This window comes from Ixodes scapularis, unplaced genomic scaffold (genome assembly GCF_016920785.2).
Source record: "Ixodes scapularis isolate PalLabHiFi unplaced genomic scaffold, ASM1692078v2 PGA_scaffold1__304_contigs__length_218370807, whole genome shotgun sequence".
Classification (NCBI taxonomy): domain Eukaryota; kingdom Metazoa; phylum Arthropoda; class Arachnida; order Ixodida; family Ixodidae; genus Ixodes; species Ixodes scapularis.
This window is the reverse complement of record NW_024609846.1, coordinates 53,159,999-53,186,887: the sequence shown is the minus strand read 5'-3', so window position 1 is coordinate 53,186,887 and position 26,889 is coordinate 53,159,999. Positions and strand designations below refer to the sequence as shown.

The 26,889-nt window shown below is 45.9% G+C and overlaps 1 protein-coding gene across 1 annotated transcript; it reads right to left on the bottom strand.

Moving 5' to 3' along the window:
* Positions 1-282: 282 nt before the first annotated feature.
* LOC120850118 lies at positions 283-19,773 on the bottom strand. Its single transcript, XM_042290501.1, has 7 exons — positions 19,658-19,773; positions 14,830-14,910; positions 13,731-13,814; positions 12,997-13,159; positions 4,045-4,212; positions 1,411-1,545; positions 283-419 (listed from the first exon to the last, which is right to left on the bottom strand). The coding sequence occupies exons 1-7, from the start codon at positions 19,753-19,755 to the stop codon at positions 300-302; spliced, it is 849 nt and encodes a 282-aa protein (XP_042146435.1). The 5' UTR covers positions 19,756-19,773; the 3' UTR covers positions 283-299.
* Positions 19,774-26,889: the final 7,116 nt, after the last annotated feature.

Below are 26,889 nucleotides of genomic sequence, written 5' to 3'. Positions count from 1 at the left end.
TAAAATAACAGCCGATAGCGAGGCGGGTATATCCACATGTCGGGTAGACTATAAATTGATAAAATTGTCGGGCATTTACATTTTATTATGATGAGTCACGCATTAGATACTTAACCAAAACATACAATCCATACAAGCAATTTTTTTAAGGAAAAGGGGGGGGGGGGAGGGGGGGGGTACGCTTATTGGCTGTCTGGGGCGATATATTGTTTAACTAACTTTACAACTTTACAGAACAGCGAACGACTTGTTCGGGTGCCCTTAGGCTTAGAAGTCGACAAATATATATTTGGCTATCGTCATGTAAATATTGAGCCGGGCGTTATCTTCCACCAATTAAACATAATGGGCCCCGCTGCGTTGACGGTGGCCAAGGTGGCGACAACGAGGAGTATCTTCACCAGGAGGCCCAAGTAGAACTGCAGAAAGAAAAGTGCCAACGTTGTTGAACAGAAACGTTTGAGGAGATCATACCCAAAACGAGAGTTACTGCTATAGTATACTGTGTCAGGAACGTGTCTTCGACCGGTGTCCATCGACTTTCATCAACAAATCTTTGACTTCCATCAACAAGCAATCTGTGGCAAACTAGATGATGATATCTTCAGGAGCTAGTTAACAAGCAGCGTTAACTATAGTTACGTTAGCTGTGAGGCGCTGTGCACGTAACGTCGACGTGGAGGCTCTAAAACGACTTAATAAAATAAAGCACCTCATGTTTTTATTTTTTTTCTTTATTCACAGTTTTGAATAGCACTGGAACGTGTTGTTTGGTGGGGGCTGAGATTATGTTCTGCATTTACGGATTCAGATGACATCTGTCGAATCGATACGATTCGACAGATATCTTATCGTACGTCGATACCCTAACGTTTTTCGCTGGTTCTGCTTCAGTTCAGCCGATCAAGACCTGCCAGTACGAACCACGCGAAAGTGCTTATTTTGATCGGTAGTTTTCTGCAAACCGCTTACCTTCACAATTTTGCTCGCCCTTATCCTTTTCTACGTGGTATGGGTATTAGTATTGACAGGCGATAAAGGAAAGCACAACCTTCAATCGTGAGAGAATGAGATATAGCTTGTTTCGAAAAGGTATTGGCAAAGTTAAATTTGTAGCGAAACAAATTTCAAAGGATGTGCAAGCCCACAACGTTCGAATCCCTCCAAAAGAACGGTACTGTCACAGACAGAATGAGAACGAAAGAAAGGCCCTTTGGTTGTCCTAGCTCCAGCGCGATAACACTTGGTTGTCTCGTGAGCGTGCCACCGCTCCCGATGAACAACGCAAGGTATCGGAGGTCGGGCATTCTGCCCTTCTCATCTTGTCAGTGACGACAGTACAAATGAGGTACAAAAAAGGTGGACCGAAACCCGACTTCCTCGGCAATGTACCTGTCGCGCGGTACTCACCAGCTGCAGACATGGGATCCTGGTGAGCTCGTGCAGGACGACCATCGTGACAGACACGGGCATGACGGCGTTGCTGGAGGCTGCCACGACGACCGGGATCCCGTAGTACATCGGGGGCGCGTCAGTCGCCGTCGCCTGACAAAAAGAAGAACGAGGGAGGTCCCCGACGATTGTCTCATCCTCGCGTGTGCGTGAATAATGGCAGCGTCCAGAGTATTGTGAATGGCGAAGGTACGCACAGGAGCAGCAGCGTAGCTCTGTCAATACCTTCCTGGTAAAAAGCCGCGGTGCCGAATCTTTATACGCCACCTGCTGAGGGCCAGCGTTCGGCTGAAACCATGCGGAGGGCAAGCTCGTCTGCTTCTTGTGCAGAAGGTAGCGGTGACGTCAGAACGTCGAGCCCTGATTGGCTGATCGCGATCGCGATGACGGCCGTAGCTGTGTGCGCGAATGCTGAGCGCGCGTGCTGACGGCGAGCTTCCACAGTTCTTTTGCAACGTACATTCCGCACCATCAAGACTGCCTGTCTTAGCGACCTATTAATGTGAGCTTGTTCTGAGCATGCACTCTAAACAGCACCCACAAATATAGCGTCCAGTGAATATTCCCTATAGGGGGTATTCACTGGACGCCATAGATGTGTGCGCGAATGCTGAGCGCGTGCTAAAGGCGAGCATCCACAATTCTTTTGCAACGTGCATTCCGCACCATCAAGAGTGCCGGTCTTAACAGCCTATTTATGTGAGCTCGTTCTAAGCATGCGCTCTAAACAGCACTCACAAATATGGTGTCCAATGAATACTCCCCATAGCCACTGTACTATAGCAATCGGCCTATTGCAAGCTTGCCAGGTATATCTTTCCGCACTGACACCAGTCGCGACGTCTCTTTCTGACCTTTTTAAAAGTAGCAAGAGTGTGCGTGCATAGTTTTGACAAGCGCTGAAGGTGCGCGAGGGCGAAGATTCCGAAAGCTCCTAATGTGACGTCACGCCCCAGAAACGAGGGGCTTCAGCGGCACATTAAAATTGAAATTATGCAGCCTCCGTGCACCAAATTGAAAAATAATTTCGATATTCGTGATCTTGAAGGCCGAATAAAGAAGATTTAGGTGTTTTTCCCCCTCAAAAACAGAAACGCTTCCATTTCCCTTTGAAGTGAGGCTGCAGCCAACGCCACAAGCACAAGAGCTCGCGGTCGCTGCTTTATGAAGCGGTCTTCCGCAGAACGAGAACTTCCGCTAGAAATGCACGTCTCAAATCCAGGAGCGCAGGCTAGCTCGCGCTTGGAGCTTTGGCTGCAGTCTCAGCTTAAAGGGATACTTCAACGAAATTCGAAATATACCCGTCGTGTTCACAAATAGGCTGAATATGATCCACAACATTCAGAAATGACAATCGCACGTTTGTATTTTGAGCCTGATGGCTGTATTTTTCAACGGCCCACTCTGGCAAACGGTCCGAGAGCAGCCAGCGGAGAGCACGTCACATCCGCAGCAATCGTGGCGTAGTTTGTCTCAGGACCTTACGTCCGGACGCAGTGGACGCCCTGCGAGCCATCCCAGCCAATCCCGCTCTGTGGACGTACCCCGTGATACGCTTTCCGCGCGTCGCTGTTCCACCTCTCCAAGGTCATGTGACATTTACACGGGCTTGGATAGGCCCTGAAGTTCGTAGCATCCGCTGAAAATCGCCGAAGCCCATTAGCGATCGCTCCACCGCAAGTAACCCCAAAGTTGTCTTTGTACGAATTTTGAGTGAAGGGTTAATCCTCTATAATCTTGTAGAGAGACAATAGCGACTTTTAGGACACACAAAAGAAAGAGTCTCGGGGCGAGGGAAGTTTTTTCTTCACCTCTTCTCTTGTCGTGGCTTTAGTCATGGCCGGAGGTGAGACAGTTAAGGCCCGTTCACACTCTTGCGACCGAGTACGACTGAGAGCGACCAGACCGATTTTTAAGCTTTTTGCGACTTCTTAGGACCGGATGCGAGGCAGCGGAGCTGGTCTTAAGAGATCGCAAGAGGCTTAAAAACCGGTTTGGTCTCTCTCGGTCGTACTCGGTTGCAAGAGTGTGAACGGGCCTTTACCGTCACTACCTGTCAAGATTCCTACAGGGGCATTACAAACGAGGCGTTCGCGACATCCACCAGGTCCTCTTTGCTAATCGTTTAATTTGATTTAAAATTTCTTTTCGTGTCTTTTTCAACAAGAGATTGGTGTGCCTGATGTGATAATACTCCATCGAACACGAATAGACCAAGAAATAAGCGCCGCGGCACTTGCAAAGTTTCTAACAAATATTTTTGGTGCTCTACAATTACAGAATCGCCAGCATGAATGTCTTCCGCCTCCTTTTTTGTTTAAATGATCAGTACTTGCAAAGTTATGGTGTCAGGCACTTTATAAATAAAAGGATTATCTAGAGAAATAAGTAAACACGCAAGATTAGTATGAGAAATAAATAAATAAAAGAAGCGTACTTAGACAAATAAACAAACACCGGGACCGCTCACAACCTACTGCAACTTTCAGAACGACTTTTCGACAAATTACCATGACACTCTGCTTCCTGGGAAGCTCTGTTTGAGCAGAGGTCAAACGCAGCGACCATCACATGCTGCTGCACAGTACTTACGATGTGAGTAACGATGGGCATCATGAGTCGGCTAAGTGTCCTGTTGTCGACGGCCTCCGCCAGTACGGACGATATCGCGGTAAGGATGATCTGCACTTGGATCGGTGATCTTGTCTCCCAAAAAGACGAGTCGAGCAGCTTGAACAGCGCCTTCAATAGGTCGTACCGCTAAAGCAAAACAAACGAGTATAAAAAAAATTAAAAGAAACTTTTTAGCATGTTAAATGGCAAAAACCTGCAACTATAATAATTACATGCAATGTAGTGAATTGTCTAGTGTCGATAAAATGAAGAATAAGTTGAGAATTCTTCAGTGCATAGAACCTAACATAGAATCAGCGTTTTCAAACGCTGATTCTATGTTAGGCGCGACAATTTTGTTTGTGCAGTTTGTTTTACGGGGAGTGTTCATTCGGTTAAGCCTCCTGGGCTGTATTTTTTTTTTTTTTTTCATTTAGTGAAGAGCTCAAAAGATGCTACCTTCAAATTAAAGTTTGAAATCTCTTCACTCCCGGAAGCACATCACTTTTATGTAGTATCCACCAGCGGCGATGCACTTCCGCCACCGGTACATTAAGGACCCTACACGCAGCTGCGTCGCAGCCACAACGCAGTGCGTTTGACTGCGTTGCGGCTGCGAGAAACCAGGACATCCCCGCTGCTTATATCGCGTGCCAAGATGATTCCTTGTACTGGATTAGTTGTTTTATACGAAGCACAGATGTGCCGGTGACTCGCTTTCGTTTCTCGACGCAACGCAGTCAAACCCACTCAAACGCTCTCAAGCGCTCTCAAACGCAACAGTGCGCAAGGACCTTGAAGCCTGGTTCAGACAGTTGCGTTTGACTGCATTTGACTGCGTTGCGGCTGCGAGAAACCAGGACATACCTGCTGCTTATGTCGCGTGCCAAGATGATTCCTTGAGTTGGATTGCACGCTTCGTACGAAGCACAGATGTGCCGGTGACTTGCTTTCGGTTCTCGACGCAACGCAGTCAAACGCACTCAAACGCAAGTGTCTGAACCGGCCTTGAGTCTCTGCATGCCGATGTAGAGGAATGAGGGCGACTGTTGACGAGACCGACTGGAGGAGCTGCAGTTCCAAGATGTTTTACCTCACCCACCTTACACCCCTGACCTCGCGCCATCAGACTTCTGGATGTTTTCTAAGATGAAGAAACATCTGAAGGGTACGCGGTCCGCGTACGACGAATATGTCACCGATGCAGTGGACCGTTGGTGTCGTCAACACCACTCTCACTCTTCTATTCGACGACATGTAGAGACTAGTGCATTGGTGGCGGAAGCGTGTTACCCTTGATGGGGACTATATCAAAAATTAAAGGGGCTAGGACACAACAATTAAACGGATAGATTATTCTTGAAATGGAATGCTCATAGGCTACTTAGAATGTACACCAAGTTTCGCGATTGTTAGAGCTCTAGCAATTGCAATAATCAATTTACAAATTTTAATCATTTTCATCTGCCGACCAGGCAACACTGTCCAAGTTATTCACACCCCTGTCTCTCAGTGGGCCTGGGTTCGGAAAGAACTCCAACAAGGTTGACCAGAAGAAAATTGGCGACTCTGTCGCCGGGGGGAGAAAGTGTGTGTGGGGGGGGGGGGGGAAGGGGGGTGCGTGTGTTTGTGTGTGTGTGTGCGTAGGGGAGGGTCTTTTTTATTTTGTATTTGCCGGATCCCCCAAAGGCCAGCCTGTAGTTATTTTCCACAACCCGGTGATAGTTGCAGGGATGTAGAGGAAAAGAACTTGGGTGTTTAAGGTGCAACCCCACCCTTGGTTAGTGTGATTCTGAACCAATAGATGGCGGTGGGATCGCCTTCCAGGCCTGTACATCAATGCGAGAAATCGTGCGTGGCGGCGCTTCGATACAGTGGGCTATTTTTCTATGTCCCGATTTTGACATCCCTGGTCCCTCGCTTGTTCTTCTCTGCACGAGCTTTTTTGGAACGCGCACGGCTGCGCCAGTTCTCGTGCAAGGGGGCCAGTTGCCTACGCTCCGAGCTCACGTCTCCAGCAAATGTGGGCAGAACAAAATGCAAAAATTTTCCTTAGCCGAAGGGCGAGACACATGCATAACAAAACCACCAACGTGTTGAAAAATATAAAATTGCCCATGCGCCGTTATCGGAGATTTCAGAGGCCAATTACACATATTTCAATGTGATCAGATTTATATTGTCACGAATGAAGATGACGAGAGGACGAACAGTGAACTGAAAAATAAAAATAAAGTAAAAAAAAAAGTATAGAAAGAGCGTCAAGGCAGCAGAAACCGGGCGGCGATTCGGGAGCGTAATAGAGAGCGAGAGCGAGACTGACTCGACAATGTCGCGGGCAGCTCCTTATCTACAGTGCGTCACTATCTCGGAAGTTCGGCAAAGAAGGTTCGAGTGTCACATGCTCGGGGCGAGGATGAACTGGCACTTTCAAGAACAAGAAAGCAGGACGAAAGTTAAGTTTGGTGCAGGAATGAACGCGAATCTTCTAGAAGTTCGTGACCAATCGTTGCGTTCCCGGCTCTGCGGGCGGCAATAAGACGGGCCGGCCCTTTTGTCGTGCTTGTGTTTGGCCCTTTGCGGGTTTCCAGGAAAACGTGATGACGTGATACACATGGGGTTCCAAAATTCTAGCTTGAGGAATTAACTACCTAAAATATCAAAACAAATGAACTATCTGCCAGGTGTCTCATTTAGGCAGCTGGGTGTTTAGTTTGACCAAAACCACCGAGGCTGGAAAACACAAAAAATGACACTCAGGTTTAGATGTTGAGTTTGGTAAACCCAAAGTAGGACTGGTGCGGGAGTCATAATAAAAAAAATTCCGAGGTTAATACTTCATTCACAGCAATAAATTATAAGAATTAATTTTAATACGAATCCAGTGATAAATGCAGTACTGGCCAGGCAAAGATTCTGGGTCTGTGGATAGCGTTTGCACAGAGTTTAAGCAATGTACAGTGAGTTACAAAAAAAATTACAGGATTTTTTTTTTTTACCGCAAGAATAAATTAGTTATCGCCGGATGCTCATTCTCCGCCCAAAGGTAGCGCTAGAGGCCACAACCAGATGTCAAAACTTGAGCACGATCCGATACCTTATTAAAAAAAGAAGTGATTTTCTGAAAAGTTCAATGGCAAAATGGCGGCCGACGTAGTTTTCGAATACATGAGGCTCTATGGCACCAGAAACCGAAAACGTGCAAAAACGGGCTCCATTTTCCCATTGAAAATTTTCAGAAAATCACTTATAACTTTTGAATAAGGTGTTCATTCGGAATAAAACTTTGGCATCTTGTTGTGACCTAGCACTACCTTTGGGCGGAGAATGAGCGTTAGGCAATGCGTAATTTATTTTGCGGTAAAAAAAAACAAAAAAACTAAATGTTTTTTGTGACATCCTGCACCAGTTCTAATTTGGTGATTTGTGCGCGCAAGTAGTGATGTGCATAAATGAAAAAGATGCAAACGGGTAGAGTTTGACGTTGCATAAAATGCAGTGTAAGCACGCACATGATACGCTGATTAAGACTGAAACAGCGCTATATTTTACACTAGCGTTGAGCGTATCGAAAGTTAAGCGTGCATCAAAAGCTAAAGCTTCCACGCATATACTGCTCAGGCAGTAATGTTTGTATGTTCATAGTACTTTATTACCCTAAGATTTGGTGTAAATTGTCTCCTGTTTGCTTACAACAGAAAGAAGGAAACATTCCAACTCTGGGTTGATAGAAAAACTCCACCCGCTGACAGCTACCAATCATCTCGGCGCGAATTTATGAGTATTCACTGCATGCTAACGGTCGTGTGCTTAGAACGAGTTTTTCCCACGTGATTTCATACAATCGCAATTGTTCTTGACTAACAACAACGTTAACTCAGGCCAGCGTTCAGATGTGAAGCTTATAGAATATTTTGTATTGATCGTGGAACACATGTCTAGTTGCATAGGTTTTTCTTACAATCCGCGAAATAGAATGCTCATGGGTTACCTTGGTATCTAAGGCATGTATCACACAAAAAAGCACGAAATGAATCGCAGTGGGAAACGAAAACAATAATGATAAACAAGCGTCTGTGTAATCACGCGAAAACTGAGGGCATTGCACATATGCAGAAGGTAGCTTTGTTTCACTAAATACATTACCAGAAGAGTATTTGATTTTATCGTGCGAGCGAAGCGGAACATACAAGTGTGAGCATTCAACCCTGAACTACACTTCCAGTGAACAAGCGCACCATCCAATGCATCGAGCTTGCTTTTATAGCCTTTGGTGCGCTCAAACCTTTGAAAACACAATTATAATCAATTTTATTATTTCAATTATTTGTATTAAGTGCGCCTATGTGTATCTTTTTTTTTCTTTTGCGTTCACGTGCCATTTTCTTAGTTATATAATATTTTCCAGAAGTCCGACAACTACAGTCTGTTTCATAAGTAAGAACCGCATAATCAAAGATATAGAAAAAAAAAATGCGAACACGCGAACACACATCAAAGTGCAATGTAACGGGGCATTCAGAATTAGTTGTTAGTTTTTTAGGGAGCAAGAGTTTCGTAGGGCGACATTGTTACCCGTTGAAGATTATAAAAAGTGCTGTACAACTGTTAGTTCCGTGTCTTTAACGTGCAATACGCAGTGTATGTGGTACACGATCGCACGACGGTAGGATTCAGATAGGCGACTGAACCCAGAGTCCCTGCTAAAGCCCCTTGATAAAAGCGTTTTTATACAAGTACCGCCAACCATTGTTGTGGAAACGGGCAAGACACGTGCCACCGAGTGGGTGCTCCACCGCCAATCTTTTTCAGGGGCCAGTCATTTTAGTGCTGCGCCGCCATTTGCCTCCAAGGGCTGCTCGAGAGACGGGCCTCGTGTACTGGCACATTTGAGGTTACATGAAAGACCAGCGCAAACGGCATCGAGGGGATTTAGCCCCTACAGGTTCTGTAGCGTGAGCTCCGTGCCCTGAACGGAGCTCGCGCTCGAGCATTTCTCCACGTGCTCTGGTCTGCGGTGCCACAACACACTCGGTTAAAGGAGCGGTGCAACGATATTCAATTGGAATGTTTTTCACTTGACACGAGCTTACTGGCACACCTGGGACTCAAGGATACTCGCACGCAACGCCACTGGCCAAGAAACTTCTTTGTTGCGGTGTAATTTCAAGGACAAAAGCGATCATTTTCATTCAATCTCTCCTTTGCAAAATTTGATGACGTAACGTGGGGATCGCAATACACCCAAGTGACGATATATGAATGCGGTTCGTAGATTGGACCCGAGCATTGCGTGGGCACTCGACTTGGGCTCGTGATAATTGCTAGCTCGAGAAGCATTCGGGTAGTGACCCGTGTCCAATCGCTGCAACGACGACAACAGGCGACCCATAACAATGGCTGGAACTCAGCGCGTGTCCTGCGCTTTGCCAACCCCAGCGCGTGGCTATGACCAACACTGGCGGCATATAATCGGCTCCAGATCACGTGGCCGCTTGTTCTGGCTGCGAGTTGAGGGGGTGAACGGTGTTCGTTTTTCTTCAATTTTTTTCTGGGACTTCTATTGCGTGGGGTGAAAAACGAACGCGTGTTTCATAGGTCATTAACGTTAGGGATCCGTTTTAAGCGGTATTTGCGCAAAGTACAAAAATTGTTGCATCGCTCCTTTAACGATCCCCCACCGCACTTGGTTTAGCTAAAGCCCCTTCATATTTCAAAAGCTTCGTCGATGCACGAGGCACGTGCAACGTGCAGCTCTTGGGAAGATCATGGCGGCACAGCGCAGCACAGAGCTAGATTTCAGGCGCCATGAATTTCCCAGAAGTGGCGCGCGGCACGTGCCTCGAGCATTTCTAAAACAATAAATGGCGCCACTTTTCCCAGGATAGAGGGGCTTTAAGTTTAGCATGTGAGGTAAACCAAATGAGCTACGCTTAGAGTATCGGCACTTTTCCCCCCGATATTGTTGTGGGCGCCACCATCTTGTTGGTTAGTAACAAATAAACGCAACTGCCGATCGTCATGATTCAAAAGTGCGACTTCCTCAGCATTGGGTGTCAGGTAGCTCACGTAATATTGCTTTGCTTTTTCTCGAACTGTTTAAACATTTGTGGAGGACGTAACAGCGTTTCCTGTGATTTCAGATAAAGCTTCAGAGAACTGAAAACCATCATTTTAACAACCAAGATGTGTATGAAGCGTAGCTTATTTAGTGGCTCTAGTTTAGCCCGACCGCCTAGGCACAGAAAGAGAACGAACAGCTTAACCTCGCGCTCTTGGCGATGCCTCAGTGGCTTCATCAGACCGTAGCGTTGGCTGCGCTCCGAACTAAAGTAAAGGAAATCAAATTTTCAGATCTTAGTTCCTCACAAGCCAAACCAACAAAAATCACTTAACACGCCCTAATAAAAAAAAATGCTTGTTTATTTTGACTAACTGGAGATCTTTTGACGTGCAACCGAAATCTCAGATTGGCCTCCGTCGGATTGCGGGCACCTCGGCCGATATTTAAATCCGACAAATATGAATTCATGGGCCAGCACGTTGGCTCAGAGACACCGAGACGATTTAATGTTTTGTGTTTTGTTTTAAAAAATCGTTGCTTCTTAAGAGCCACCGAGGTGGTTTTTGAAACATAATATAGCCGAACCATTCCGACAAGCATAGTTTGATTGCGAAAATGATTTTTGCAAGTGATTAAACATTAAAATGTTTTCGCATGCGTGGCGGAATCTGAGATGGCAGACTACATTTCATGGCGCCCATTTCATTTGGATCGCGTCGGGCATGTGAACCGACGCACAGTTCGAACGCGCGCAAAAGTAGCTGTGGTGCACCCGCAGCCTCGCGCTTGTTGTTCTGACATCTCTGGCTCGCTCACTGCGAGCATCCAGGCACCTGACATTCTCACATCTGGCGCTTTTTCTGTCTTTCACGTGGCGTTCCAAGCGGCACACGACGGAAAATGCACATCAAGCTCTTCTTGAACACGTGTCGCCATCTGTATTTTATGATAAGAAACTACAATTTTCCGTAACTGAGTGGGAAATGTTTGAGGTCTTATAACATTATTAACGCGCAATATATCAATATGGAAGTTCTCGAAATTGTAATATCGAAGGATGCTTCATAATTTAATGTCTCGTTATTTTGATTAGTTGACGTGATTCCGTTTTTATAGCGCCATAAAATAATACCATTTTAGACTTTATTTTTTATTTTAAAATATACATTATCTGTACTTTTTGTTGCTTACTTTTTTACTTTATTACATCCAACCGAACGCTCACGTAAAATATCGTGGACGATGGGACGTCATAACTCGACAAATAAAATTTTCAATAATCGTAATATCGAGACATTAAAGTATCGTTGAAAAACAGCTCTTTAATTTGACATTCACTTTATAAATGTAAGACACATAGAAAAAAAGTTATAAGCCGTCAAAAAAGCATGAAAGCGTCATGCACGGTGGGGTTGCACCTTAAGTGGGGGAGGAAAGCATTTTCTTACGCTAGGTGACGCAAGCTGCCGCCTCTTACAAAGGGCATAGCCAATAATATTCATCCATCCAACCATAGTGCCATGGCATAAACCACGCGATCATGAACGCTCTCTCTTTCTAGGTTTCCCCATGATCGCCCAAGCTCGCCTCGCCGCGAAATGATCAAAACCTCTCCCTCAACTCGGCAAACCCAACGCTATTCTCGCTCTTGCCCCAAGCCCATTGAACTTCCTCCCCGCATGTGCCTGCAAGGTTATCCCGGACGACGGCGACCAGGGCGAGTTCGTACGTGACTCGCCGTCGTAGGAGGTGGTCGCCAGCGGGTCGCAGTCAAAATGAACGACCTTCAACATTTCTTGTTAGAAATCACTCATCGCTGCTGCGATCACTGCCAAAGACTTCGACGAAGCGAGCGATGCCGTAGACGTAACCGTCACGGACCGCATGCTTGAAACGCAAAAGGTACACGAGGAAGCTGAAGCTCGAGACGGCAAGAGAGCCAAGTCTGTGAGTGCGTGCGAGGCGACGCCGTGCGCTTGGCTGGTGACGTCACCAGCCCTCCAGACACGACGGCCTTTTCGAACGGTTGCGAATTCGAGGGTCCGGATATAAATAGATCTATTCACAAAACTATCGTGCCGTTTCCAAACAAATTTAGCAGGATTATAAAGATATATAGAATGGTTCCCATAGTAGTATAGTTACCTCTTTTTTTTTTGGCGTGTCCGGATCCCGTTAAAATCCTTCCGGGAAGGAGAAGATTCCAAACTTTCGTTCTTATGTAACATATTTCGATTCCATTACTAAATACAAAAGTTACAAATCAGGAAGCAAAACTTATAGAATATCCTTTGCACAATCGAACATACACCCAACAATTTTTAAACTAGCTTTACCACCAGGAGGCAATAATAACACGAATTGTTCCCTAGAAAAAAGCGCGTAAGAGAACTGGTTTCATGCACGAGATACCCTGAAAATAAACGTTCCTGTTGATCGTTTCAATTGACAGCAGCGGGCGCAACGAGTCATGCCAGCGAATCCGGCACTGCGAACGTATCACGTGATTATGCTCCCCGCGCGTCGCTGCTCCCCTTCCGAAGGTCACGCGCGGCACATCACAGAGCATTAGATTAGCTCCAATGGCTTGTAACAGGAATTTTTTTTTTAGATAGTTTCCGTTGTCCCGCAACGCTCTCTGCAACCCGCTACGATATCCAGAACTCTGTGGACAAGGCTAGCGGCACGCATGCGCAGGAGCGTCTTCGCTGCCGAGGGCGTTGTACGGGACGGCGGAAACCGATCTACAAAAACTTCTTAGTGCCGTCCGCGGTTCATCTAAAGGGGAAACGAAGTATACCATCAGAGACAAAGTACTGCGGAAGTAAACGATAGCGCATGAACTGGTGGGGGACAGTCGGGCTCACCTCAACAACCTTGGACGTAACCTGCACAGCGCCAAAGGTGATGACAATCCCCCATGGAAGTCGGCTCCATATTTGTGCCGCCGCAAGGTGGGAGACTCCGGATAGATGGCTCGCTACTGTTCCCAGGACGACACCGATGGTGAGCCCCGTCAGAAGTGCTTCCCTGGAAGTTATGAGATCTGTTAATGCGACCACTATGTTATCACCATTATCATCGTTATTTGCTTTTTATGTTGTGCCTATGAGCAGGTAATTACCTGGATCATGATGCACAGAAAAAAACAAAAAACAGAACACATTTTTAGATGTCGATGCACACTGCAATGATGCCATATTACAATGTCTTATTCGGGTCATGAAGCTAGTTAAGATTGTTTAAGCAACAAAGAAAGTAAAAATTGTGATTTGCAGAAGATAACCTGAATTGCCGATTCTGCTCGAAAGCGGCCAACTTACTTACGTATATATAGAGCATTAACTTTGAGCAATATTTACTTAAACCGACCCGCCACCTCCCTCAACTGTTCTGAAGACGAAAACTTCTGCGCTCAAAGGTAGGAGCCTGACAAACCTCCCTGCAACTTTTTTGGTTTAAAACTGTAAACTTTAGACGACACAAAGATTAAAAACACTAGTGAATTTTAGGAGTTCCTCCTTTTTTTCTTGTGAACTACCGCACTTTTTGAAACATGTGCCCTCAAATACGTTACTACAATACACCCAAGAACGCTTACTTGATTCGTAATCCTTCTATGACGAACCGTCCGTACAGTGCGATGAAGAAGATCGTGTAACAGATGAACAAAGAGCTGAGCATTCTGCAACGAAATGTAAGTACCAGCGGGCTGTTTTCTATCGCATCACTAAGGCGATTCGAAAGTAACGGAACATTTACACACTAAATACACGTAGGTCAGTACAAAAAAAAATGGTTGGACTGGACCTTTTTATTGTTATTATTCACGAGAAATAGAGTACATGCACTATTTTGTAATAGTTCTAGCTTGGATTGCTTACTGCCAAAGACAAAACGCCGAACCCAAATATATATAAAATTTTAACGAAAAACATTGCATGGCCAAATTTATACTAAAGAGCTGCTTTCTAGGGTCAGTATTTCTTTTCAAATGTTCACATACAATAAAGGTGATTCAAAACAAAGAAACACTAGCCTCAATATCGCTCGTGGTAACCAAAAAGAGCAACAAAAAAAAAGCGGAACCGTAGGTAGGTGTAATAAGTATACTCGTATACGACAGCATTTCCGCACGAAGTCATCAAAGTGGTAAAAATATCGCATCTAATTAAACGAGACCGGCAGCCCGAACAGAAAAAATGATCGGTATTGGTTCAGAAAAGGGTTAAATTTCGTTCCTATTTCTTTTTTTTCCGAGCGCAGCTCTTAGGCGCCTGTTTCTGGCTTGAGCGGTGTCGCCGTCGCCGTCGCCGTCGGCGTGACCGCGCGTTCCATTATGGGACGTTTTCCATAATGACGTCACTCGTGACCCTTGTGACGTCACAAAGGTAACTCGTGAAGGTCACGACCTTCACAGTGAAGGTCACCTGAAGGTCACGACCTTCACGAGGCCTTCACGAGTGACGTCGCGAGGGAGGAGGGAGGGAGGGGGAGGAAGGAGGGAGGATATTAAGAGGAGGTGGAGGGAGGAGAAGGATGGTAGAAGGGAAGAGGGAGGAGGACGAGGAGAGGAAGATGGAGGAGGAGGGGCATACCCTCCTCTCCTTACACTCCCCTCCTCCTCCTCATGAGCTGCGCTCTGATTCGTCATTACAGGGAATTGTAAGCGTCTTTCATTTTTCCCTGGCAATATTTACGTTGGTGCTTCCAGTCCTCGGAGCTTCCTTCGGGCGTTGATCATGATGGCCCCCTGTTCGTGAAAATTTTCCTCCGTCTGGCTGCATTTGAAATAAATAAGTATACTGTAATTGTATTGTTCCTTTTACGCAAAACATCGGCTGAAGATGACTCAAATATAAGATCTCTAAGATTTCGCATCGCGCACTCAACTGATGAACTAAGTTAATATTTAATCCCGGCTGTCTCGTTCCAAGCAGCTTGAAAATGTCCACGTTTCTAAGGTGACGGCAATTTCATTTTGATATCAAATTTATTAGCAAGATCGAGTATATAGGGGTACTAGATCTCGGTTTAAATATAGATATCTGCAATCTTGTTAAAGAGGCAATGCAACAATTTTTGTACTTTGCGCCCTGACGTTAAGGACCTGTGAAACACCGGTTCGTTTTTTCACAACGCGCAATTGAAGTCACAGACAAAATTACAGAAAAACGAGCCGAGTTCACCCCCTCAACTCGCAGCCAGAACAAGGGGCCACGTGGTCTAGAGCCGATTATATGCCGCCAATGTTGATCATAGCCACGCGCTGGGGCTGGCAAGGCACAGGACACGCGCTGAGTTCCGGGCTTTGTAACGTTTCGACTATTCTCGTCATGGCAGCGATTGGACACGGGCCACTACCCGAATGCTTTTCGAGCCATCGATTGTCACGAGCCCAAATTGAGTGTCCACGCAATGCTCGGGTCCAATTTATAAGCCGCATTCAAATATTGTCACTGTAGGATACTGCGATCTCCCAGTTACGTCTGTCAGCGGTGGCCGGGAGCTGACGTTCCGTTATTTATTAATACGACGTTGATTGGAGAAAATGAAATAGCGTTTAATATAGTAGATTAATTTCTGATTACATGGTCTCTTACGTGCGTATACGTGGCGTGCCTCCGGTCGTTCTGTGAGAGGTTTCTTCCCACGCAGGCACAAGCGGTGTCTTCTTCCCAGGCAGGCGCTATGGGCGCTATGGGCGAAGTTCAGTTCACGCTCTCGCGAAGCGTAAACAAGCTCGGCCCGCAACCCCGTGCGCTCGCTGCGCTCGCAAAAGTCACGTATTGAGGGTCCATTACAGATCCCGCCGAGGAAAGACAAACAAGTAGACAGACGAGCTGGGCCAAGCTAACACGCCCCGGTTTAAAATTGATTTGTCCTCAAATCACTCCAACGCGTAATCCGTAAGGTAGGCCGGAGGTCTGCGCGTCCTTGACAGTTGCTGACCTGCAGCGTCATCCTCGATGTTGATGAGTGCTCCGTAGTTTTCTTTATCGCGCGTTGGGGCTTCGGATCCGTCCTTGTCTTCACGTTCATCGCTTTCATCTGCGCCGGAGAGCGCTCGGCCGACGCAGGTGTCGGATAACTCCGGTGCCGCTGGTGTGCGTGTATTATGTAGGCGGAGTTGCTCGATGTTTGCCTTTCTTTCGTTTTGTCGTTCTTTTATGGAATGCAGCCTTTTGATGACCACGGTGTTTGGGGATGGAAAGGACTTGATCTCGAACGGGCCCTCGAAGAACAGGTCCATCGTGCTTGACCTCGCTCCGATGCTGCAGTAAACGGAGTCGCCGATTTTAAATCTCGGAGTCTTGCTCCTTGCGTCATACCGGCTTTTGGCCGAAGCTTGGGAGTTTTCCAAGTTGTTTTTCGCGTCGTGCCGCTGTCTCGCCAACCTGTGGAGTCTAGTCGTCTCGTCTAGGTCAGCCTCAACTGTTCCGATGTTGAGCTGTCCGGGAAGTTTCGGGACGTAACCGTGCATGAGTTCGAAGGGGCTGAAGCGTGACGAACTCTGTCGCGAAACGTTGACAGAGAAAACTGCCTCGGGTAGAACCTTCTCCCAATTCTTGTGAGGTTCGATGAGTTTTCGAATTATATTCTTCAGCGTCCCTACCATCCGTTCGACAAGACCGTTGGCTGGATGATTCGGCTGGTTTACCACAAGCGTTGGTGCAGCATATTCGCTTTGGTTTTCGCGAACAATTCCACGCTCCCGATAGTCTTCGACCTGTCGTTTGATGAATTCCCGGTCGGCTGGGGAGCATCGATAGGGCCGCGACGCCACGGGGATCTCGTCACGTAGCTCGATGGAATGCTCGGCGTGTGGGCAGGTGCCCAGTTGTTCCTCCACCGTCGTAAACGCAGCGTGGTGTTTTGTGAGTATCCCGAAGAGTCTTTCGCGTTCTTCCGGCGAAGCGTCTTCGGTAATGCTATCCACAGCCGTGTGGATTCGTTGCATTAGGGCTGCTTCGATGTCATTCCGTGCTGGCTCGAACTTCACGAACATGGCCAGGCGTTCGGCTTGGGGCAGTTTCTCGTGAAAGTTGGACACCAGAGCTTCTCCGGAGATTGTCGTTTTTGGAATCTCGGCGGGCGAATCGCAACGTTTAGGTAGTTCAACAATGGTTATGTCGTTCGAAACGTGAAACGTGACTTCCACGTTAGCGAGTTGGCGCCAATCTGATCCGAGAAGTAAGTCAATTGACTTGGGGAGTGGAAGAATGAGTATTTCCGGTACCTCGACCGTCGTTGATCCAACGCTGATCGTCAGAGACGTGCACTTCTCAGGCGTCAACTTCTTGTCCAAAACGTTGACGAATTCCTCTGCCCGGGACCACGTCGATACGCAAGCGTCCTTTGGTAGTGCCCTGGGATCGATAATCGATATGTTGGCCCCAGTGTCGATGAACGCCTTCAAAGGACGGTTATCCGTGAAGGCGGTGACGATGGGGAGAGAATCTCCTGTCGTGCGCAAGAAGCAGTGGACATTCTTCTCGTTTGGACCCGCGCCCTTTTGTGCGCGTTTCTCCTCTGCACGGATGGTCGCTGCAGTTTTCGGCTTTGGACAGTCCCTGGAGAAGTGACCGGGCTGGTCGCAATTAAAACAGCTGCTCTGCCTCGTGCGTTTGAAGGGTTTCGGTGATGGGGCATTCGTCAGGGTGCTGGTCGGGGCGCCTGTCGTTTGCTGCGTTGATGTCGAATGCTCGTGCGTGCCTTGTTTGCGTGGTTGAGTCTTTTCTCTGGGACGGCGGTGGTCCAAAGTCGTCGCGCAGTCAATCAGCTCGAGGACCGATTTACAGCCTTGGGCTGCCAGGGGATTGGCCCACTTGTCCTCGGTGATTCCGTGCAGGATTAAAGAGATGCGTTCGCTGGCTCCTAGCTCACAGGGAGCTCGCTCGAGCATGGCATTCTTCGCGTAGATGTACTGCACAATGCTCTCGTTGTGGCGGAGCTGTCGGCGTTGTTGGTACTCCAAAAATTGTTGAATTCCCATTTTTCGTTGGAAGCGTTCCTTGATGGCTTCCTTCCATACTTCCCAGTCGTCGATCCGGGAACCGTATGACTTGTGCCAGTCTCGAGCGGCACCGTGAAGGCGGGTGACGGCGTTGAGCAGAGTGAGGTTTGGTGTCCAGCTTGCGAGGAGAGCCACTCGTTCGATTTCTCGAAGCCACTCAGCGACGTTTTCGTATGACTCCCCCTCGAACGTGGGAATCGCGTGCGAAGTGTCGCTCGTGGAGTGGACGTGGAGGGGCCTCGTGGACTGTCGTAGGGTCTCGGCCAGTTGTTGTTGCGTTTGGACGATGACCGACAGCAAATCAACCGTTGTTGCGTTGCCGCTCACCTGCGTTGTCGTGCCCAGCGCAGAAGCATCCGTCGTGGTTACTTCTCGTTCTGGTCCGTTTCGGTCCGTCACGTTGACGCCATTTTCTAGGTGTGGCGTTGAAAGTGCGTTGTTGAAGGCCAGGATTAGTTGCTGGAGTTGAATTTTGATATCTTGTATCTCTTGACGCATTGTGTCCTGATTGGTGGTTTCCGTTCCCTTGTTGGAGTCCGTGATCAGGGCGTGGTAACCGGCTTCGTTGGATTCTGCGGATCCTGTCGGCTGCGCCATGTCAGCGTTGGCCGGGTGCTGACGTTCCGTTATTTATTAATACGACGTTGATTTGAGAAAACGAAATAGCGTTTATTATACTAGATTAACTTCTGATTACATGGTCTCTTGCGTGCGTATACGTGGCGTGTCTCCGGTCGTTCTGTGAGAGGTTTCTTCCCACGCAGGCACAAGCGGTGTCTTCTTCCCAGGCAGGCGCTATGGGCGCTATGGGCGAAGTTCAGTTCACGCTCTCGCGAAGCGTAAACAAGCTGGGCCCGCAACCCCGTGCGCTCGCTGCGCTCGCAAAAGTCACGTATTGAGGATCCATTACAGATCCCGCCGAGGAAAGACAAACAAGTAGACAAACGAGCTGGGCCAAGCTAACACGTCATCAAGTTTCGCGAAGGAGAGATTGAATGGAAACGCTCGCTTTTGTCCTTAAAATTACACCGCAACAAAGGTGTTTCTTGGCCAGTGGCGATGCGCGCAGTATCCTCGAGGCCCACTAGTGCCAGTAAGCTTGTGTAAAGTGAAAAATATTCCAAAGAATATCGTTCAACCACCCCTTTGAAACTCCGCTCATGTCTAATAGCTCATATCCCCTGCAAACTATAGAATATTTTATCTATCCTACATAAAAATATCAAATTATATTTTTAAAGATTTTATTATCAAAGACATAACAAGGTGAAATAATGGCTCAAAGTAAGACATATTTGCATAAAATGCATTCCTAATCAGATTGTGGGAAAAAAAGGAGGGGAAAAAAAGACAAATCTTCTCAACTTCATTTTTTTCTAAATTTTTATAACCTATCAATTGAAAAAAGCTTCCAGAATGAAGCCAATTGGTTTCAACTCGTACAAATCTGCCCCGGGAATCGGATAAAAAAATTGGAAGAGATATGAGAGTAAAATCCACTTTTCACTCACTGAGGCCTAATTAGAGAATGGTAGACGTAGATGCCAGAAACGATCGCAGCTAGAAGGGAACCTGGCACGGTCATGACCAACCAGGCGGAGGCTGACATCTGTCCATGGGGCGATTGGTGCCTGCATTGAGCGCGTGGCAGTGCATATGAAGGTATCAGAGTTATTCATCTTGGTGATTCCCGGTCAAAATGTTCATCGAGACAAAATGTCCATCCAGCCAGAATGTCCAATATTGGACATTTTGACCCTGTGGACATTTCGTCTCGATGGTCGTTTTGACCAGGATGAATTTTTTGCTTCGATGGACATTTCGTTCTAATGGCCAATTTTACCCGTTAGACAGTTTACATCATTGACTCCTATTTAACCACTGGTGCTGACACTCACTTGTATACATATAGGGTGTACATACATACCCGTTCTTCCACAAACGGTCATAATCTGACAAGTCGTGCAAATCTAAGTAACTTTTTAACTTTTTTTGATCAACCATATTTTCCTGTGCCGGATGTTTTAGAAAAGAACAGCTTTTTTCCCATTCAAAAACTAAAACAAAGGTTACTGCCAGCTCAACCTCAACAAGAGCGTGCCCAGGGATCTGCACAAAATGCCGAATGTTCAGAGAAGAGTGCCAAAAGTTCGAAAAGGTTTGAACAATTAAAAAAAAAGCCAATGCCAAACTATCTAGGGCGCGTTCGCTGACTACAGTTTCACAAATTTAGTAATTTAAAAACAATCACAAACATCTGGTCCCGCGAATCATTGTTTTTTTTTTAATTCGCCAAATATAAAAGTTCGCAAAAAAAAAAAAAAAAAAAAAAACTCGAATTAACTGTATGCGCGGTCTCCGGTACCGAACTGCTGGAATTACGTGTTGGCAAATATGAATGATGTTAGCGCTCCGAAAAACAGGGTTGTATCCGCTCCCATTGGCCCGTATATTGGTGGTATCTATCGGTTGATAGAGCAAAAATTGCTACACAAATATTGTAAAAGTTTAGTCATTTTCATGACATAATGTCAGGAATATGTGAAGGCAAAGATTTAAAAAAAGAACGAACTCGAGAATACTTTCTGGGCTCCAAATGAAGGGCAACGACTTTCTGGCTCCTGTACTAATCCTGAAATTTGGAACATTAACGCGCTAGCTTCGGCTGAAAGTGAACGAGCTGCTCATGATGCCGTTTGTAGCAGAAACTTTTAAAATAGAGCTCCTGAACAAATGCCACATTGTTCCCTCAAACAACGTTACACTTCACCACACAACAAGGCCCCCGGACACAGCAGAGTGACCATTTTTACATATTTGCATACTTGACGGAGCGGAGGAGGTGGGGCGCTCGTTGAAAGAAAATTTGTAAAAGGAAAAATCGTAACAGGGCTATTGGTCACATAGGCGAATTCGTTATACGACACTTCGTCACTGGGTCAACTGGTCAAACACCAAGAAAAGGGTGGCATGGAACGTGTATGTGTGAACAAAAAGTTTCAAATACCACTTTACTTTTTGCGCATTTTGCGGTTTCGGAGATTTCAATCACTTTTGTTTTCTGGGTTTCGAGTTCAATCCCTTAAGGAGTGTATTTTGTTGAATTTCCGAAGCTTGCAAATAAAAAAAAAAAAAAAAAAGGACCCGATGGACATTTTGACTTGGTGGGAGTTTTGACCTTATCGGACATTTCGCCTCGATGGACATATTGACTCGGTGGACATTTCGACACGCATCTCACGTGACCCATTGTATATTTTGACTCGATCGACATTTAGACTCTATGGATATTTTGACCAGAAGCCCATCTTGGTAACTGAAGAGTCAATTCAACGAAGTTGTTTGGTGACGCGAAAACCTTTCGTTGGCTCTCTCTGCGCACAACTGTAGACGAGGTCTTCAAATTTCCGCACTCAAGTCGGAAGCACAACACAAAACTTTACATGAAACGTACCAACGGGCCTCGCGCCCACACGCCAGAGTGGGAGGAGGATGTCTTTTCCGACGAGTAGCTTATATCTTTAAGTTAGAACAACCGGGCAAGTTGCCAAAGGTAGCAATTCTTTTAGTAAAAGAGAAGAACCTAGCACCCCTTCTCCTTGGACTGAACGACAATATTAGTCTGAAGATTACTTTGTACTAAACAAAAATATTAGTCTGAAGATTACTGAATGTATCACTTGGATACATAGGAAGAAGCCATCGTTCACAGCTAGTACTACATCTCTAGATCAGAATTACAACCTCCAAATTTTGCGCACTTATGCAGTGAATGCGTTCACTATGTTCGTTCCTCGGAAAAGGGGAACCGCGAAGCTAAGTGGGTGCCCCAGCATGAAAAAGCATCTCAAGAATGTTAGGTTGTAATTTGTAGCAATTGTGAGTGTGACTCGCAACAAATAACTTTAGAACCCATTCAGTAGAACACATTCTGAAGGGTTTAATGGGTGCTCCTATAACAAACTATGCATTGTCGCTTTCTTACATATTTGTTAAAGCATTTGTGAAAAAAAAAAAATATTTCGTTCAAATAAAACTGTAGAAACGAGGGGCTTCCACAGTGAGCCTATTGAGTTAGTGACTGTGGCGTAAGCAGTGAAAAGTCTCATCGGTGCACATGACGTGCTTTAAAGGCCGACGACCACATACGAGATTCTGCAAGGCAGAAGATCCTCCTCACCCTGGGGGAGGAGAAACAGGCAGCGGTGGACAGCGTACAAAGGGGGAGAGGAGGAAGCGGGGGGAAAGTGGAAAGCGCAAACTGGCCGTCGGGTTTTTAAGAGAAAATGATAACAGACGCTAGATTTGATACTGGTGGAACCCTTAGCAGTTTTAGAAGTATTTTTTCAACTGCAAATACAAAGTACATAGGTTTTGGTCCGTTGGCGAAATTTTGCTAGCCAATACTTTCAGCCTTTCTACTCTGGTGAAGAAGGAAGAACAGTGGAGCCGTAGCTTCTGTTTTCGGCGGTGGCTTTCCAGGCGAGTGATCTGCTCTTCTTTCGCAAGGGAATCTGAAGCGCTCGACGCAGTGGAACTTTAGGCGATAGCGGCCTCGCGGCAATGGACTTCTTCCAAAACCGACGCGCCCCATCGCGGCAAAATACCACGCAGTGCACTCTGGGAACTAGTTGGCCACACAGTTCCGGTTTCGAGTGAGCAGGTTCATATCATGATATCACGCCACAACCGAACGCGCTGATTGCGTTTTCGATTATCTGACTTTTTACGAATGTACAATACACTCATTCTCGAGCGATACAAAACGAAGACCGGGGCACTTTCTTTGGTTCCCGAAACACCGGATATTGTCCGTGCGTATGCAAACATAGTAAGACGTGGCTTAGTCACCTCACCTTACGAGTGCATCTTTGAGCTCATTGTTAGTAATCCCGTATAGTACCAGTGAACCACAACTGAAATTTGGTCACCTTGAGCCCTACACGTATTTTCTTGGCCAAACGTTCGCTTCTTGTTACTTAATTGGACGAAAAGCAAGCCGCATCTTCACTGGATTATCAAAGTTGAGCCCAGCGTTGGCGCATGATTTTTTAAGGAAACGCAATAAATTCGACCTCACTACTGCAAAAAAAGTGACTATGATGTCTTCCTCGTGTCATCACATGTCTCCCACTCAAATTTTATGCTGATAGAAGGTATAAGTTTTCGCAAACACTGAGATCGGCTTGCTACGACGGAGGCCCTAACAAGCGTCCCCTACTCCGCACTAAGCCTTTTTAAACGAGCTTTCCCTGACGCCCAAGATCTGTGCCTGAACGGTGTGTCTGAAATTATCTCGGCATACTCAGTCAGCAAGAAAGCAAACAAACATAACCAATATTAGAGCCATTAGCAACCGTGAAATGCGCTTTGAATAATTTCGTTCGTTTGGCGCACCGCATAGGGGTTCATGCCCGTCCGGCGCACTTCCGGCGAACGGTGCGACATTCTTCACACAAGTGCTCGACTTTTGCTTTCTTAAAACGGTTTGTATGTGCGAATGTGCTTATATTATTTCAGGATAACTTTATGCCCATACGCGATGTTCACTGTTAGTGGAATGTAAGCGGTTGGAAACTTAATTCACTTCGTGCAGTGCTGCGGGGCAGTACAGATAACAGATGAGAAGTATGTTCAAATGGAGCTTTTCAATGGCGCCTCCGAGATTTACCTCGCATACTCAGACGCATTAAGAAAAACAGTAAGCGCAAAAAGTTATATTTCGTCTATAGACGCACGAAACAAACTGATCAGAAATACTAATGTAAAGGCTCGAGCTCGATGTATGCATACTTATTGGTTGCTACAGCTTGCTGATTCGCACACAAGCAAGATCCCCGAGCTTCGCAGCGTCGAAATTCCCAGCACTGGCTTGTCCACATACCTCGAAACGCTAAAAGAAAGGCTCAAGTACAAAAATACAACAAGTATGCTTTAAGACAAGCTATACGTCTCGGGCTTGTGCTAAAGCTTCGAGATCTGGCCATTTAGGTTAGTTTAGAGACCAAAAATGACGCTCTCGGGACCAGAAAGCATGAGATAATAATCCGGTAATATTCCATGCTCTGTGTGTGACCTCTTGTCGACGTGTCGATCGAAACCGAAACCATACCACTCTCCTCCCTGGCCAACTAGTTCCCAGAGTGCAACGCGCGCCGTGTTGCATGCAGGGCTTTATGGAAGTAGTCTATTGCGGAACGGTTCGCGCTGCTGAGCACATCGCTGCTCGCTCCGCTCATGCTCTTCTTCTTGTGAAGAAAGGTTGCCGGCGTCGCTCATAGATGGCGGCAGCTGTCCAAAGTTTGGTATCATCATTTCTTTGCTGGTGGACACGATTCTAGGGAAACTGGCCCTTAACAGCTCCGCTGTAAAAAAAGATTGTTCAAATCTATATATATATTTTTTTTTTTTAACCTGCATGCTGAGAAATGTTTAACGTCTCAGAGTCGCTGCTTGTTGGAAGACAAACAGGATCGAAATTCAACTCAGTGGTGTTCCAATTTCCAACAACAGTGTGTTGGCGAAGACGACAGCCAGGTAATAAGAGCTGAGAGCAATCATAGTGTCACCCAAGGCCCATAACTAGAACGACAGATTGACTATCTTCTGACAGAGTTGACCACTTGGAAGCTGGTCCAGGCATTCGCATTTTTGAGTACGATCGACTGCGCCACAACCGCTTACGCCTGCATGTCCCTGAAGCTGTCTCCAGCAGGTCCCACGCGGAGGCTACACAGGCTTCCCAAAACAGTCACCAGCGATGGTCCCAGCACGAAGGCATTGTAGACGTCAGTGCGGCGCCTAGACAGAACCGTCAACACGGGTAATTTATAATAGTAACATATTAATGTTGGCCGTTGGCATCGTTGTCATTATTAGATACAGGAATCAAATGTTTTCCTTAAAGATTACGCAATGTAGAACAAAGAGGTTCACAAGTTATTGACCAAGACAGAAAGAGGCTGCTTGAATGTACAGGATGTTTCGCGAAAGGTGGACAAATTCGATATTGCGAATGTTAGGCATCGCACCAAAAAAGGCTTAGATCGTTTCGGTCCTAGGCCAGGGGCCTATTCAGAACAATTATTAAATTTCGTAATAATTAAATTGTTAATTACTTTGGCGTAATTAATTTTTTTAAATATTGAGTTTAAGGGCATGGTTTCAAATAGAATCTTGCTGAGCATCATCGAAAAAACACGAAATCAACAAAGTAGCAGGTGTGATTTTTTATGGCTTTCGGAAAGACCACACAACTTCGACGGGTTTTAAAGTTTCGGTTTGCAATCGGAGTGCTTCTCGGCACCGGCAACACCGCACCCCGTGGAGAAATAGTGCAGCCAGCCTCTGCTGCGTTGCGCAAGGACAGCAAAGCAGAGGTTGGTTGCAACATTTCTCCACGGGGTGCGGTGCCGTCGGTGCCGAGAAGCACTCCGATTGCAAACCAAAACTTAAAAACCCGTCGAAGTTGTGTGGTTTTTCAGAAAGCCATAAAATACCACACGTGCCTTCTATCGTTTTGCAATTTGTTGAATTAGTGGTTTTCAATGATGCTCAGCAAGATTATAATTGAAACCATGCCCTTAAACTCAATATTTAAAAAATTAATTACGCGAAAATAATTAACAATTTAAATATTTCCTAAATAGGCCCCTGGCCTAGGACCAAAACGACGCAAGCCCTTTTTTGGTGCGATGCGTAGTTTTCGCCATATCGAATTTGTCCACCTTTTGTGAAACACCCTGTATACACTCTTATAAATAAAGCAAATCGCATCAATCTTTCTTTTTTTTTTTTTTTTGTTAGCAACACTGTGTTAGTCCTATTCGTAAACCCGACCCGGAATCAATAACTCTTTGAAAGTTTTATTTTGGTGCATTGCGATAGCCTAGCAGTCTGGGCATGTATAGCGGCTTCGTAATGATTTCAAACGTGTGTGAACACCGTTAGTTAATATTTGCAGGCATAAGCTACGGATTCCTCTGCCACACCAGTACAAAGCAAAAGGTTCCGAAATGCACCGACGTAAAAAACAAAACCACCGTGCATAGTAATTTTTTTTTAGTTTTTGTTTGTTTGTTTGCTTTTCATTAGTGGGGAGAAAGAAATTATGCGATACAGAGCTATGAGACAACACTTACTTTTCGGCTATTGATGATTCGCAGAAAAAGCTAAAAATAATCCTTTCATGTATATAAAAGAAAACATTTTCACCTAAACTGATTGAAACGCTTGATCTTTTAACACTATGCGCTTTAGCAATTGCGTATCACTCCTGTTTTAGTTTATTTGGAAGCATATCTGCGCATATTCAAAACTGCAGGATTAAGAAAATTTTACTTTTTTTCTCATTATACATTGAAAAAAATTCAATAAAGGATTATTTCAAAAGGGAATCCCGCGTGAACGCTCATAGACCCTTTCAGGCAACATTTCAGGGGCGCCGCCATCTTGATTTCACATGACCCTGCCGCCATAGCCGACCTTCAGTTTCTCGCCGTTCCTCCGCGTTGTGTGCTGCACAGACCACTACCGGAGCTTTGTTTTCGTGTTCTTTTACGTTCCGCGTTGAAATTGTGTGTTTTCTTTAGATCTTTTCGATATTTCGGGCTTTCATTTAATCATTTGATATCTATATTTCAACACCCAGCTCTTGTACTTTCGTATTAATGAAATGGAATCGGACGGCGAATGGATCGACGATACACGATTATGGCTTCAGAGACCATGTAAGTTGATCCCA

Excerpts from the sequence above, each read along its gene's own strand:
- LOC120850118 (XM_042290501.1), bottom strand. The coding sequence starts at position 19,755 with ATGTCAGCCTCCGCCTGGTTGGTCATGACCGTGCCAGGTTCCCTTCTA. Across the intron at positions 1,546-4,044 it reads TGCCCATCGTTACTCACATC|GCGACGGCGACTGACGCGCC; the intron begins GTAAGTACTGTG and ends TCTTTTTGTCAG. Across the intron at positions 420-1,410 it reads GGATCCCATGTCTGCAGCTG|TTCTACTTGGGCCTCCTGGT; the intron begins GTGAGTACCGCG and ends TTCTTTCTGCAG.